This window comes from Mobula hypostoma, chromosome 15, assembly GCF_963921235.1.
Source record: "Mobula hypostoma chromosome 15, sMobHyp1.1, whole genome shotgun sequence".
NCBI classification, from domain to species: Eukaryota; Metazoa; Chordata; class Chondrichthyes; order Myliobatiformes; family Myliobatidae; genus Mobula; species Mobula hypostoma.
The window spans coordinates 36,565,843-36,583,140 of NC_086111.1; the positions used below are offsets into that span (position 1 = coordinate 36,565,843).

The 17,298-nt window shown below is 40.9% G+C and overlaps 1 protein-coding gene across 1 annotated transcript in view; it reads right to left on the minus strand.

Annotated features, from left to right (window-relative positions):
- LOC134357077 (glucoside xylosyltransferase 2-like) overlaps positions 1 to 10,393 on the minus strand; it is a 48,440-nt gene extending 38,047 nt beyond the window's left edge. The window contains exon 1 of the mRNA XM_063068388.1: positions 10,047 to 10,393. Coding sequence (XP_062924458.1) covers positions 10,047 to 10,393 — 347 coding nt within the window. The remainder of the gene's footprint in view (positions 1 to 10,046) is intronic.
- Positions 10,394 to 17,298: the final 6,905 nt, after the last annotated feature.

Below are 17,298 nucleotides of genomic sequence, written 5' to 3' on the forward strand. Positions count from 1 at the left end.
AGAAAGTATATTGTGCCTAGGAGGGGTATTGGCAAGTATGAAGGTGCGTTGGGGGGTGTGGGGCGTTGGGCTAAAAAAAAAGGTTGGGAAACACTGGCGTAGACTATTTTCTACACAGGGAGAAAATCAAAAATATCAGAGACGAAAAAGAACTTGGGAGTCCTTGCACAGGATTTCATAAAGGTTAACTTATAGATTGGTTCAGTAGTAGAAAAGGCAAATGCAACCTTAGCAATCATTTTGAAAGGACAATAATATAAAAGCTAGGATGTAATGCTGAAGCTTTATAAGGCATTGGTCAGACTGCACTTGGAATATGGTGAGCAGTTCTGGGCCCCTTATCTAATAAAGAATGGGGGGGCGGGGAGGGTGGTCCAGAGAAGGTTCATGAGAATGATCCCAGGTATGAAAGGGTTAACCTATTAGGAGCATTTGATGGTTTAGGCCTATACTCGCTGGAGTTTAAAAGAATGGTGGGGTGATCTCATTGAAACCGATCAAATATTGAAAGGCCTAGATAGAATCGATGTGGAGAGGATATTTCCTACAGTGGGGGAGGGCACAGCATCAGAATACAAGGGTGCCCCTTCTCAACAGAGATGAGAATGAATTTCTTCAGCCAGAGCCTGGCGAATCTGTAAATCTGTATAATTCATTGCTACGGATTCAAGGCCAAGTCATTACGTATATTTAAAGCAGAGCTTCGAGCTCAGTAAGGGTGTCAAAGGTTTAGGGGGATAATGTAACAAGCATGATAGAATGGAAGATCTGACTTGATGAGCTGAATGGCCTAATTCTGCTCCTATGTCTTATACTCCAATACCAGTGACAACATACCACCATAATAGCTGTGACCCACTCTTGACTCTCCAGTATAGGGAGTTCTACCATCAAGAGGCACAAGTCAGTCAAGAGAGTGATAGAGGAACGTCCACGTACCTGGATGAATATAGAATTGTTAACAATTAAAAATCTGCACATTACCCAAGACAGAGTTTTGTCGACCAGGAACGTTCACTGTTATGTCTGATTTGGCAACTCTCAGCCCAAAATGTCAACTTTTTATTGCCCTCCATAGACACTGCCTGACCTGCTGAGTTCCTCCAGCATTTTGGAATAAGCACTTAACATTTCCAGTATCTGTACAATCTCGCGTCTATTTCTTTCCAGCTTTTTCTGTTTTCGTTTCAGATTTCCAGCATGTGCAAGTTTTGTTGTGATTCCCATCCAGGAGAAAGTATTTGGCTTGACTGGCATCCTATGCACCACCCTGAAAGTTCCTTCCCACCCCCATGGCTGCAAAATGCATAGCTGAAACTGGCCAAAGCTAAACCAGCTACTACCGTTATCCTGAGCAACAATCACACAGGAATATCACCACCTCTGAGATAGCTCCAAGACATACCTCATTCTGAGTGGGAAATATATCTAAACTTACGTAATGTCATTGGATCAAAGTCCTAGAACTCCCAACCCAGCAGTCCTGTGGAAGTACCTTCAATACAACCACTACAGCAGTTAAGTAAACTGACTTCCCACCATTACAAAGGCAATACTGATGGAAATCCTGGCCTGACAGCAACACCCACTATGCTCTGTAACTGAGAATAGCAAATATCCCCCATTTCTCTACAGTTTTCATCTTACCTTCCTTCAGTTGCTGAACCAGTATCGTTTCCAATTGATCACAATTAAAATAAAACCCAGAATTATCATTCCAAACCATAATCACACACAAAATCAAGTCGAAATCATGTAATTATCAACTGATTATGCTCGCACACATATTCTGAACTCATCCTTATTCTGTCCTGCTGCTAAGTCAGTGCTTCTCCCAATGGCTGAAGCAAAGCTGCACTAGGCAGAGGTTTGAATTGTGCTAGTTCACTACTCAGTCTCATTGTAAGCTGGTTAACTGATAGGTAACCGAGCTAAGGTGCAAGTCAAGTGGCATTGGCACAAACCCGCAGATGTTCTCTCTATTCAGATGGATGGAGTCACTGTTCCTGCATGCAATCTAACTTCCCACTTTGTATTGACAGATCCCCCAATGCTGCAACTGACAATAATGCAACTTCAATTCCTACTGGCCAAAAATAGACAGACAGCAAGTTATGCACTTCCACGCATGGGAAACCCCACACTTTGTGGCAAAAACACAAGGAAAAATTTACATTTCCCGCAAAACCAGATCCCTTATTATTTCAAAGTTGCTGGTGAACGCAGCAGGCCAGGCAGCATCTATAGGAAGAGGCGCAGTCGACGTTTCAGGCCGAGACCCTTCGTCAGGACGTCCTGACGAAGGGTCTCGGCCTGAAACGTCGACTGCGCCTCTTCCTATAGATGCTGCCTGGCCTGCTGCGTTCACCAGCAACTTTGATGTATGTTGCTTGAATTTCCAGCATCTGCAGAATTCCTGTTGTTTCCCTTATTATTTTACACATTTTTTAAAAAATGCATATGCTACTATGGTTTGATTGTTTTTGGTAGGCCATTCCCTTGTGATCTACACTTTCACAGATTTCCAGAGAAAAGTGCAATACATTTAGACTATTTGCAGTAAAAATCCACGTCTCAAATTCATGTAAATCCTGCAGATATATTTGTTGTTCACAAAGTCAAGCTACAAGTTCTGAAGAAAACGAGACCTACTGTCTATGATGCTAATGTAGCAGCATCTGCAATCTCGGGGCATTCCATAATGCTTTACAGTTAGTTACTGTTGGATCTGGGAAACCAGTTAAGTTAGCTATTGTTACTGTTGGATCTGGGAATCAGAAGCCAAACTAGCCAAAGCACATCCCAGCAATGCAAAAAGAGAGAAATAACCACTGTATTCTGTTTTTAGCTTTGGGCGAAAATGAATGTTGGGTTGAACTGAGACTACTCAGAATCATCCTAGCTTCTTTTTCAAATGTCATTGAGACTGTTTGCACATATGTAATCGGCTGAAAGAGTCTGGGACCAATGCATCATTCAAAAGACAAAACCTGTGAAAGTGCAGTACTCCTCAATTCTGCATTGAAGGGCTACCCTTGTCTTTGTCCTCTGTACTTGATCCCAAGACCTCCTCTCTCAAAAGCAAATGTGTCACCTCTGAATGAATGAAAACCAAGTGTTAAAAGAAAAACATGTTGCAAGAACTGGAAGTGTTCCACTCTATTGCTTGTTTACAGAAGTTTATATAATTGTTTTTCATAAAAGTTGGCTTTAACTTTAAAGCACCACTGGGCAGCAGTCCCAAGTATCCTCTCTGGCAGAACGTTTCCATGCCGTATAAGTGGTGAAGCATCCATAAAATGTTCAGCACTGTGAAAAGAATACAAATATTTTGTACACTACTGAAAATGCTTAAGTCAAGTGCAGTACTGCTCAAAATTGCTTTGATGCCATTATATGTGACAGAATAAGGACAAGGACAAATCATGAAAGGTCCCTTAGCTTGGCAAATAGAGAAGAGAAACCTTTAACTAAAGCACTGTGCAAAAATTTAAGCACGCCATGTTTTGACATTTTGCTATTTCACAGGTTCATTAAATCTTGATATAAAAAAAGCAAATTGAACTAGAATGGAAAGTACAGCAAAGCACTGTAATATTTAATATTCTTACATCAACATTTCCAGCTTTGAGGCCCCAGTTATAGTTAGTTGAATATTTTGGGCAGGCTTGGCACTTGACTTGAGAAACAGACTTTCTATTATTGTGGTCTGACATAATGTGAGGAAAAGATTCTAAGATGCACTCAAAGCTTCCTTGAAGAAATCCCCACTGACCCTGGGACTCTCTGGTCTATGAATACTTGAAATAGTATTGAGAATCTTGAGGCCATGTATTGAATGCATACAGACACCACACAAAAGTTGCCACCATTTCACAAACTACTCACCTGCCTACCCCATCAGTCTATTCCTACCCCATACATGAGAGAGTCTGGAGTTCCTATTCTATTCTTATTTTTCCACCTCAGAATACAAAAAAAGACAGCAAGTCATCTTCAATATTGAAGAAATGCCTATGAAGAGATTACTATATAAGAAAATACCTGTAAGAAACATTGTGACGGATCAAATGAACTGTCTGTCCCCATTGCAATATGTAAGCCTGTGATATTTGCTGTAGTAAAATATTTGCAAGATTCATCTATTTTTTCTGACATGTCTCTCAAAATTCAAGGTGTGTTTGTGACTAGTAATTTCAATAACTAGTGCCTTTGTGGGGTTCACTTTGGTAGATTATTTTGTTGAGTGTCGTTAAATATCTTTTGCATCTGAATGGGACAGAAAAACAGGAAGACAATATTGTCAAGATGGTGATCTGTGGACAAGATGCACAAGAAATTCGACATATTCTGAGCACAAGCATTAACCTGTGAGGATGGCAAGAATCACTCAGAAGAATTGTGAATGCATCAGCTTTGATCCCAATCTGCAGAGAAGTGGCATAACTGACGCAGAAAAATTGGGTCTAATTGTCTTGGCTCATGTTTAAAAGATGGAAAAGAATCTATAATCAACAGAATCAGTACCTTATCATCAAGACACTGAAAATAAAAGACAAACAGAAAATGCTGTGTACATTAATTGAGTCTGAAAAGCTGACATGTCAGTTACACACCCTCAATCAGAATTTGAGAATAATACCTGCTTTCTGTCACAATTTAGATTGGCAGTCTAAAGTACAAACAGTTCAGGGCAGAGTATTATATAAGCTTAATTTTAAATTCTTGATCAAATGGACGTATCACCTATTAATTTAATTCTACTATTGGTGATGCATCGACTTTGTATTCAACCCTCATTTTTGAGATATAGACATTGGATGATATTCAGGATCATAGGATATAATGTGTTATACAGACTACATTTCAAAAAATTGCCATGAGAAAATACATTAATTGTGCACTGAAGATTTTGCTATATTTTTACCTTTGTATGGACAAGAATGAATGACTAACGTAAAGAAACTGTAATAAAACCTTACCTTCACAGAACACCTCAATATCTCACAACAACCCAAAAGGTTTTACGGAGAAATCCATTTTAAGCAACAATAGCAGTGACTAAAAATATGATCAAATAATATATATAGACAAAAGAGAGAAATAGCATGCCAGATATTATAGAAACACTTGAAAGATTGCAGATGCTGGACTCAAGAAGTTGCACTCATCAGGTGAAGGACCTTTGGACCAAACTATACCCAAAAGTTACAGTTTGTGACTTTAATGAATAAATAAATATGAAATCTTAGTACTGTCAGCAGGACAAACAGGCAAACACACAGTTTACATTTGTGAAAAGTGAGTAATCATAATTATTAATTTTTCAGTGGGCTGCAATCAGCGCAGGGCAAATTTTTAAAACTGGAGGTATAAGTAGAGTGGCCATTGTGTGAGTGGGCCAGTGTTAGAGTGGTCTAGGCTTTGGCTCAGCAGGCTTAGGCGAGAATAGTTTTGGACAAGAACAGGCAGAGCTTCTAAGTAAGTTTCTTGTACATTTTATTTCTGTTAGTAAATAGCTAGTGTACTGAGAATGGGTCTAGGGGTAGAGGTGTGTTCTTTGTGTGAGATGTGAGATGTGAGAACTCTGGGAAACCTCCAATCTCCCAAATAGCTACATCTGCATAAAGTGCATCGAGCTGCAACTTTGTAGAGACCGTGTTAATGAACTGGAGCTGTATCTCAATGACCTATGGCTCATATAGGAAAATGAGGAGGTGATAATAGGAGCTAGTGGGAGGTAGTCACCCCTAAATTGCAGGAAACAGGTACATGGCTGACTGTGGACATGTAAGAGTCACCCAGATGGTATGGTACCTCCCAGATGCCAGGGTCAGGGATGTCTCAGATTGGGTCCATGACATTCTGAAGGGGAAAGGTAAATAACCAGAAGTTACAGTAAAGTACATACAGCTACCAACAGGAAATGAGATGAGATCCTGAAGAGAGAATATAGGGAGTTCAGCAGAAAGCTGAAAAGCAGGACCTCCAGGGCAGTAATCTCTGTTTGCCGCCTGTGCAATGTGCCAGTGAGGCTAAGAACAGTATGATTTGGCCGATGAATGTGTGGCTGAAGAATTGATGTGGGGACAGGGTTTCAGATTTCTGGATCATTGGGATCTATTCTGGGGAAGGGTTGACCTGTACAAAAACGATGGGTTACACCTGAACCAACATCCTTAAGGGTAGGTTTGCTAGAGCTGTTGGGAAAGGTTTAAACTAATTTGGCAAGGGGGACGGGAGCCAGAGTGGGCTGAGGATGGGGCAGTTGGTATACAATTAGATTCAGTGTGTCGTGAGACTGTGTGGAAGGACAGGCAGATAATAGCACAAAAGTGCAGTCGGTATAATGAATTCAAGTGTAACAGGGTCCAAAATCAGAAAGGATGATGAATACAGGACTGAAGGGGTTAAATTTGAATGCACACAATATACGGAATAAGGTAGATGATCTTGAACCACAATTAGAAATTGGCAGGAATGATGTTGTGGGCATCTCAGAGTTGGAGCTGTAAAGATCATAGTTGGGTGCTTAACATCCAAGGATACACATTGTAGTTAAAAGACAGGCAGGTAGGCAGAGGGGGTAGAGTGGCTCTTGTTGGTAAAAAGTGAAATCAAATCCTTAGAAAGAGGTGACATAGGCTCGGAAGATATAGTATCCTTGTGGGTAGGGTTAAGGAACTGTAAGGATAAAAAGATCTTGATGGGAGTTATATACAGATCTCTAAACACAAGGCAGGATGTGGGCTACAAATTACAACAGAAAATAGAAAAGGCATGTAAAAAGGACAATACTGTGATAATCATGGGGATTCAAATACGCAGATAAAATGGGAAAATCAAATTGGTGCTAGATCCCAAGAGAGGAAATTTGTAGAATGCCTATGAGATGGCTTTTTAAAGCAACACCTGGTTGTGCTCATTAAGGGAATGACAATTGTGGATCGTTTATATTGTAAAGACCCAGTATTGATTAAGGAGCTTAAGGTAAAGGAATCCCTGGGAGACAGTGATCATAATATGATAAAATTCATTCTGCAGTTTGAGAGGGAGAAGATAAAGTCAAATGTATCATATGACAGTGGAGTAAAGGGAATTACAGTAGCACGAGAGAGGAGCTAGCTAAAGATGATTGGAAGAGGACAGTAGCAGGGATAATGTCAGATCAGTAATAGCTGGAGTTTCTGGGGGCAATTCGGAATACGCAGCATAGATACATCCCAAAGATGAAGAAGTATTCTAAAGGGAGGATGAGGCAACCGTGGGTGACAAGGGAAGACAAAGAAGCACCAAAGCATAAGAGAGGGCATATAAGATCACAAATGTTAGTGGGAAGTTAGAGGATTGGGAGCTTTTGAAATCCAACTCAAGGCTATAAGGAGAGAAAAGATTAAATATGAAGGTAAGCTAGCAAGTAATATAAAAGAGGACACAAAAAGTATTTTTGCAGAGATACAACAAGTAAAATAGAGATAAGTATATATATTATATATATATATATATATATATATATATAGTAGACTGCTGGAGAATGAAGCTGAAGAGGTAGCAATGGGGACAAGGAAATAACGGACAAACTTAGTAAAGTATTTTGCATCAGTCCTCTCTGTGGATGATACTAGCAGAATGGCAAGAACATGATAGGGTCAGGGGGGCAGAAGCGAGTGTCATTACTGATGCTCAGGAGATGGAACCTGGGAAGCTAAAAAGTCCAAAAGTAGTTAAGTCACCTGGATCAGATGAACTGCACCCCACAGTTCTGAAAGAGATAGCTGAAGAGATTGTGGAGGCATCACTTATGCTCTTTCCACAATCACTAGATCCTAGAATGGTTCCTGGGGACTGGAAAATTGCAAATGTCACCCCACTCTTTAAGAAGGGAGGAAGGCAGAAGAAATTATAGGCCAGTAAGCCTGACCTTAGTGGTTGGAAAGATGTTGGAATCTATTATTGAGGATGAGGTTTTGGAGTACTTGGAGGCCAATGATACAAGAGGCCAAACTCTGGAAGGTTTTCTAAAGGGGAAGTCTTGCTTGACAATCTGTTGTAATTCCTGGAGTAAATAACAGGCAGGATAGGCAAAGAAAAGTCAGTGGATGTTATTTATCTGGATTTTCAGAGGGCCTTTGGTAAGGTGTCACATATGAGGCCTCTTAAAAATATAAGAGCCATGGTATTACAGGGAAGGCACCAGCATAGATAGAAAATTGGCAGCAGGAGGCAAAGACTGAGAATAAAGGAGGCTTTTTTTTGTTCAGCTGCCAGTGACTATTGATGTGCCTCAAGGGTCAACGTTGGAACTGCTTCTTTTCATGTTATATGTCAATGATTTGGATGAAGGATTTGATGGCTTTGTGATGAGGTTTGCAGATGATATGAAGATAGGTGGAGGGGCAGGTAGTGTTGAGGGCGCAGAGTGTCTGCAGAAGGATTTAGACAGATTGGGGGAATGGGCAAAGAAGTGGCAGGTGGAATATAGAGTTGGGAAGTGTATAGTCATGCACTTTAGCAGAAGGAATAAAGGCATAGACTATTTTCTAAATGGGGAGGGCATTTTTTTTAAATCTGAGGTACAAAAGGACATACAAGTCCTCATGCAGGATTCCCTAAAGGTTAACTTGCACGTTGAGTCAGTGGTAAGGAAGGCAAATGCAAAGTTCACATTCATTTTAAGACTAGAATACAAAACCAATGCTGAGACTTTATACTGTATTAGTCAGACCACAGGCAGTATTGAGAGCAGCTTTGGGGCCCCTGATCTAAGAAAAGATGTGCTGGTATTGGAAAGGGGATTCACCAGAGAGGGTTCATGAGAATGATCCTAGGAATGAAAGGTTAACAAATGAGGAGTGTTTGATGGCTCTGGCCCTGTACTCACTGGACTTTCGAAGAATGAAGGGGATATAATTGAAACCTATGGAATATTGAAAGACCTAAATAGAGTGGAGGTGGAGATGACGTTTCCTATAGCGAGGGAGTCCAGGACCAAAGGGCACAGCCTCAGAATTGAGGGATGTCCACTGAGAACAGAGAAGAGGAAAATTCGCTTTAGCCAGAGGGTGCTGAATCTGTGGAATTCATTGCCATAGACTACTGTGCAAGCCAAGTCATTGGGTGTATTTAAAGAGGAGGCTGATAGGTTCTTAATTAATTACAGTGTCAAAGGTTACAGAGAGAAGGCAGGAGAATGGTGTTGAGAGGGATAAGTCTGCCATGTTAGAATGGCAGAATAGACTCAATGGGCCGAAAGGCCTAATTCTGCTCCTATGTCTTATTAAATAGGATTGCAGCATTAAGCTTTACCATTGGAATTTTGAAAGCCTTAATCAATCGTTAACTACAGCACCATGGACGACCCATTCCAACTCCTGGGGGATAGTGAATGGTTGTGAAGAGCGCAGACGTGTAATTTAAAACGGCTGAGCTGTGGGTGGGCAGGGTTTCCCCAACTTTCCAAGCCGTTCTGTCAGCGTAGCAAGCCATCAGAAACGCCCTGCTTATCCCAGACCATTCTTGGTCCAGGATACAGGTAACCTGTAAGGCAGGTTTCTGCCATTCGGATTAAGTGAAATAATTACATAAATAAGGCACTTTTTTCCTCAAAAGGGTTAGCCTTAAACCAGTGGGTTTTCAGTCTGAAAAGAAAACGATAGCTGGGAAATGCTCAGTCTGGCCGCCCTGTGGCCCAAAACTGTGCCTGCTTAAATCAGGGTCAACGAACCAAACAGCCTGAGGAAACGGGAGATAGTAAGAGGCTTACACGTTAACAGCCACGTCCAGTGTATGAATGATTAATTCTTGTCATTATTTTATTAAATCTTGTTTCCACCAAAGAGAGTGGCTGCACGATGTAAAAAAAAACCACCGCCCACCGAACTAGCGAGGGATATAACCATACATCCCAGGATCAGCGACACGAGTAGTAGTGGCATTCAAATTAGCCCCGAATAAAATCCAAGGGGGAAATATTCCACATAGTATTAGAGTACCAGGTCAGGCACGATGCATACCGAACTAAGACAAATCTTGCCCTTATCTCTTACCTGTCGTGGACTGGCTTTTTCCGCCTTTTTGGAAGGGGACGTGGCTGCTCGTCGAACATCGGCCGAGGCGGCGAGCGAAAAGCGGCTGGGTGGCGAGTAACTGGTCGCCCCTGAAACCCCTGCGCCACCCGCCAAACTCGGCCGTCGCCTTGGCGAGGCGGAGGCTGGGCAGGGAACATGTTCAGCAACAGGTAGAACAACAGGCGGCCACCTACCAGACAGCCGACCACTATAGCGATCTTGTAGTAAAGTTTCATTGTGTGACTCCGCAGCACGGGCTGACAAGATCCGCTCCCTCCCGCACTCACGTCATTTACTGTGTACTTCGTTGCAGTAACGTTCTTCATATTTTATGGGAAATTAATTCCAGATTTGACATTTTTTAAATGATCTCCCCCTCCCCAGTTGACTTACTCAGCGTCAAGTATAGCCCCACCAAACTTATTCCAGCAAAGCGACAACATTTTAATACATAAGTGAAAAGAGGACTATGTTACATTTTAACCCTTCAAGGGTTGTGTAATCTTAGTCAATTGGCATTTTAACAGCGAGTTTTTGTAATATTCCAAGGATGTTACAAACCCAAAATGACAAATGCCTCAGTGAATTCAGAACGTTTACTTCAATATGCCAGATCTCTAGCTGAAAAGGTTCCTTTCCCTCTCGCCCCCAAAAATAAAACATAACTGTGTTGTTATGAGATGTTGAGTAGGTTAACTTTTTTTATGTAAAAAGAACAAATCTACTTCTAAAGTGCCACTGATTTGTTCCCTATGAGTAAGGCTTTACAAAATGCTGCAATGGTATATAATTATTGTGGTGCCAGAGCTTTTGTTTTGCAAGGAATATGTGTTTGATGACTTATAAAAATGTAAGTAATGTTCACAAACAAGAGAAAATCTGCAGATGCTGGAAATCCGAGCAACACACACGCAAGATGCTGTAGGCCAGGCAGCATTTTGTGTGTGTTGTAAGTAATGTTGAAATACATCAAACCAAAATGTACAGAATACAGAGACTCATGTCCACTTGTGAAGAGAAAACCTTGATGTGAAGCTGAAAGTCAATCTCCAGTAGAAAAAAAATGTTCATTTTCCAAGTCACAAATAAATAGAAATGTCATTGATATTTCCCCAACATATAAATTTATACCTGAGCCTACCATGAATATTCTGCTACCTGACATGAACTACACCTCATCTGATTCCCATATTTTGTAACTGAGGTATTCTGATTTTACTGGAAACAATGTTAATTCTAAAGTCCAGATCACCTCTGATTTCCCTTTCTATTGTCCTAATGTTATAACAGCTGCCTTTGAAATGTGGCAAAGCTAAACTGATAATGAAGTGAATGGAAATATCCTGAAGATTCAAGATTGTTTAATGTCATGTCCAGTACACAAGTGTAAAGATAGAACAAAGTAACTGTTACTCTAGATCCGATGCTGCAAATAAAAAACGCACTAAGCTAATGAACACAGTAATAAAAAAACACAACTAATATATAAGACAACTTACATACGTAACTTGATTGTATGTACATCAAGTGATGCTAGGTGCAGGAGTGTCTGTTGTACATGAGGCGAGTGACAGAACATGATAAAGTACTGGTGGTGGGAGATGTTGATCAGCTTTACTGCTTGGGGAAAGTAACTGCTTTTTCAGTCTGGTGGTCCTAGCGTGGATGCGACGTAGCCTCCTCTGTGATGGGAGTGAGACAAATATTCCACGAGCAGGGTGGGTGGGATCCTTCATGATATTGCTGGCTTTTTTTCCAGCACTTTTTTGTAAATATGTCCTTGAATCCAAGTAACTTGTTTCCAGCGATGTGTTAGACAGTTTTGCCTACCTGTTGTAAAGCCTTCCTGTCCACTGAAGTACAATTTCTGTACCATGCATAATGAAACATGTTAGGATGCTCCTCACTATTTATCTGTAGTCCAACTCTCTTTAGCCTGTTCGGAAAGAAGGGGCATCGGTGAGCTTTCTTGACTGTGTAGGATGTGCTCTGGGACTGTGAAAGGTTGTGCGAGATGTGCATTCCCAGGAGTTTGAAATGGCTTGCAGTTTCTACTGCTGTGCCACTGATGTGAAAAGGGGTATGAGTGGTGCAAGTTCTCCTGAAGCCGATTACCATTTCCTTTGTCTTGTTAACATCGAAGAAGAGGTTGTTCTTCCTGAGGTAGTCACTCTCAGAAGAAAAAATATGATGGATCCTATTAGTGTCTTTCCTCAATTTACCACAGATGCACAAAGATGTTCAAGGTACTTCTTAGCAAGTGAAGTATTACATCCAAAACCCATCAGTGAAAAAGGTTTTAGAAATATTATAGTTTTCTATGACGTTTCTTTCTGTTATACTTCTCTCTTTATTTTAATTTCCCTCAATCAGTTAATTGATACCATATGCAGGATTCCAATAAAATGCCCTCTCAAATTTGTTTCACTAAGAAAATTGTTATACAAGGATTAGCAGCACAGGTCACCAGAGATCACCAAGGTCAATTATGAAACTTATTGAATTTTTTTGGAGTCGTTTGAGCCATACTACGTTTGTATATCTTAGCAGGCAGTCTAATTGTGAAAGCAAAAATAAAAACAAATCTGCACAGTTTCTCTTCCTTTGCACATTGTTTGAAATTCATTTTCTGCGGGCATTCACAGTTGAACAAAGAAATAAAATAGAGTCAGTGAAAAACTACACATAAAGACTGACAACTAATGTGCAAAAGAAGACAAGCTGTGCAAATACGAGAAAACAAAAAACAAATTTGCGAAGTTTGCCTTCTTTTGCACATTTAATGTACTTAATGAATACTTTGCTTCAGCATTCACTACGGAAGAGGATCTTGGCGATTGTAGGAATGACTTGCAGCAGACTGAAAAGCTTGGGAATATAGATATTAAGGTAGAAAATGTGCTGGAGCATTTGGAAAGCCTCAAGTTGGATAAGTCACCGGGACCAGATGGGATGTACCTCAGGCTACTGTGGGAAGCGAGGGAGGAGATTGCTAAGCTTCTAGCAATGATCATTGCATCGTCAATGAGGACGGGAGATGTTCTGGAGGATTGGAGAGTTGCAAATGTTGTTCTCTTATTCAAGAAAGGGAGCAGAGATAGCCCAGGAAATTATAGCTCAGTGAGTCTTACTTCAGTGGTTGGTAAGTTGATGGAGAAGATCCTCAGAGGCAGGATTTATGAACATTTGGAGAGGCATAAAATGATTAGGAATAGTCAGCATGGCTTTGTGAAAGGCAGGTCGTGCCTTACGAGGCTGATTGAATTGTTTGAGGATGTGACTAAACACATTGATGAAGGTAGAGCAGTAGATGTAGTGTATATGGATTTTAGCAAGGCATTTGATAAGGTACCCCATGCAAGGCTTATTGAGAAAGTAAGCAGGCATGGGATCCAAGGGGACATTGCTCCGTGGATCCAGAACTGGCTTGCCCACAGAAGGCAATGAATGGTTGTAGATGGGTCATATTCTGCATGGAGGTCGGTGACCAGTGCTGTGCCTCAGGGATCTGTTCTGGGACCCCTACTCTTTGTGATTTTTATAAATGACCTGGATGAGGAAGTGGAGGGATGGATTAGTAGATTTGCTGATGACACAAAGGTTGGGAGTGTTGTGAATAGTATGGAGGGCTGTCAGAGGTTGTAACAGGACATTGATAGGATGCAAAACTTGGCTGAGAAGTGGCAGATGGAGTTCAACCCAGATAAGTGTGAGGTGGTTCATTTTGTAAGGTCAAATATGATGGCAGAATATAGCATTAATGGTAAGACTTTTGGCAGTGAAGAAGATCAGAGGGATCTTGGGGTCCGAGTCCATAGGACACTCAAAGCTACTACGCAGGTTGACTCTGTGGTTAAGAAGACATACGGTGCATTGGCCTTCATCATCCGTGGGATTGAGTTTAAGAGCTGAGAGGTAACGTTGCAGCTATATAGGACCCTGATCAGACCCCACTTGGAGTACTGTGCTCAATTCTGGTCGCCTCACTAAGGAAGGATGTGGGAACCATAGAAAGGGTGCAGAGGAGACTTACAAGGATGCTGCCTGGATTGGGGAACATGCCTTATGAGAATAGGTTGAGTGAACTCAGCCTTTTCTCCTTGGAGCGATGGAGGATGAGAGGTGAACTGATAGAGGTGTACAAGATAATGAGAGGCATTGATCGTGTGGATAGTTAGAGGCTTTTCCCCAGGACTGAAATGGCTAGCATGAGAGGGCATAGTTTTAAGGTGCTTGGAAGCAGGTACAGAGGAGATGTCAGGGTTATGTTTTTTTAATGCAGAGAGCGGTGAGTGCGTGGAATGGGCTGCCGGCAACGGTGGTGGAGGCGGAAACGATAGGGTCTTTTAAGTGACTCCTGGATGGCTACATGGAGCTTCGAAAATAGAGGGCTATGTGTAAAGCCTAGGTAGTTCTAAGGTAGGGACATGTTCGGAATAGCTTTGTGGGCCAAAGGGCCTGTATTGTGCTGTAGGTTTTCTATGTTTCTATGTTTCTATTTTCAACTGTGAATGGCTGCAAGAAAATGAATCACAGGCTGATGGCTGAAGGGTAATAACTACCTGTTCCTGAACCAGCGTGAAACTTCATTCACTTCAATACTGAACTGATTCTACAATTTTTGGACTTATTTTCAAGAACTTTACAACTTATGTTCTCAGTATTTACTTGTTTGTTTGACCCTTTTTTTCTGTATTTGCAGAGTTTGTCTTCTTTTGCACAGTCTTTATGTGTAGTTTTTCATTGACTCTATTATTTCTTTTTTCAACTGTGAATGCCTGCAAGAAAATCTCAGCATACATATGGTGACATATATATACTTTAATGATAATTTTACTTTAATCTTTAAACTATGCCTGTATCTATGTTCACTATCTTCCCCAGATGTACCCGCAACAGGCCCATACAAAAACTTAAAAATATAAAATTCTCACTTTTATTTTCAAATCTATGACCAACTTTGTAATATTTATCAGTTCTGCCATCACTTTATATTCAGATATAGATTCATTTATTTATCACATGTACAATGAAACACAGTGAAATGCAACATCTGTGTTGACAATTAATACAATCTTAGGATGTGCTGTGGGCAGCCCACAAGTATCCCCACACATTCCAGCACAAACATAGCACGCCCATGATGTTCAGCAGAACAACACAGAAAATAACAATAACAACAGCAAAAAGAGCAATAAAACAATAATAACAGCAAAACAAGCTCTCCTCCACTATGTTCTGTCATTCACCCCTTCTTCCTCTGGCCATCAGTGGCAACGTTGCCTTCAATTGTAGAGGTTCTGTGTTTCAGAATTCCCACTCTAAATTCTTCTCCATGTTAAAACCAGTCTCCTCATTCAGGACTTTAGTTGGTTTCTCCAAATGGAACGAGCTGCCAGAAGAAGTGGTTGAGGTAGGTAAAATAGTATGAATTAAGAAGCACTTAGATAGGTACTATCTGTTTGGGTGCTGTGGTTGACATGAACCGGTTGAACCAAAGAGCCTGGAAACAGTGGTGCGAGAAAGTTTGTGAACCCTGTAGAATTTTCTCTATTTCTGCATAAATATGACCTAAAATGTGATTAGATCTTCACATAAGTCCTAAAAGTAGATAAAGAGAACCCAATTAAATAAATAACACAAAAATATTATACTTGTTCATTTATTTATTTATTGAGAAAAATGATCCAATATTAAACGTATTTGTTGGAAAAAGTATGTGAACCTCTGGGTTAATGCTTTCTACAAAATCTATTTGGAGTCAGGTGTTTCAATCAATGAAATGAGGTTGGAGTTATGGGTTGTGGAGGTGTCCTGCCCGATAAAAAAGACACACAAAGTCAGTTACTGACAGAGCCTGCTCTTCTCAAGAAAGATCTGTTTATGTGCACCATGGCTCAATCAAAACATCTTTCAGAGGACCTTAGAAAAAGAATCGTAGAGAATGCACAAATCTGGAAAAGTCATTTCTAAAGGCCTGGGTGGTCATCAGTCCACAGTAAGAGAAATTGCCTACAAATGGAAGAAACTCAGTACTGTTGCTGCTCTCCCTAGGGGTGAGCATCCTGCAAAGATCACACCATCAGCACAATGTGCCATGCTGAAGGAGTTGAAATTCACATTTTAGGTCATATTTATGCAGAAATGGAGAAAATTCTACAGGGTTCACAAACCTTCTAGCACCACTGTAGGTGCTGTATTGCTCTGTGGATTTATCTTTGGCATCATGCCAGTTCAAACAAACTCTACTTCCAGCACCTTCAGTGAATCAAACCTACCTGTGAAAGTGACAAATAATTGGTTAGATCAGTTCAAAGTTCAAGGTAAATTCATTATCAAAGGATCTGAATGTCACCATATACAACTCTGAAATTCTTTTTCCTTGTAGACGTACGCAGTTAATCCAAAAACCATAATAGAATCAATGAAAGACCACATCTAACAGGGTGGACAAACAGTCAATGTGCAAAGGAAAGCAAACTGTGCAAATACAAAAATAAATAATAATAATGATAATAAATAATTAAGCAATGCACATTGAGAACATGAGGTGAAGAATCTTTGAAAGTTAGCCCATGGGTTGTGAGAACTGTTGAGTGATGGGACGAGTGAAGTTGAGTGAAGTTATCTCCTCTGGTTCTACAGCCTAATGGTTGATGGTTAATAATCGTTCCTGAACCTGGTGCTGTGGGTCCTGAAGCTCTCCTATTTTCCTCCTGATGGCAGCAGTCAGAAAAAAGGCACGACCTGGGTGGTGCCGGTCTTTGATGATGGATACTATTTTCCTGCTGTAGATGTGCTCAATGGTAGGGAATGATCTAACTGTGATGAATTGAGCCATATCCACTACTCATAAACAACAGGAATTCTGCAGATGCTGGAAATTCAAGCAACACACATCAAAGTTGCTGGTGAACGCAGCAGGCCAAGCAGCATCTATAGACTCTTCCTATAGATGCTGCTTGGCCTGCTGCGTTCACCAGCAACTTTGATGTGTGTTGCTCCACTACTCATTGTCAGCTTTTCCATTCAAGGCCATTGGCGTTTCCATACCAGGCCATGTTTGGTATGAAGTCAACATACTTTCCACCGCACGTCTATAGAAGTTTCTCAAAGTTTTGGATGACATGCCCGAATCTTCACAAACTTCTAAGTTAGCGCGGAACATGCCTTTTCTTTTGCTGTGATTCAGTGCAGCCCCTGAAGCCGGTTGGGACTGATCAAAGATCCC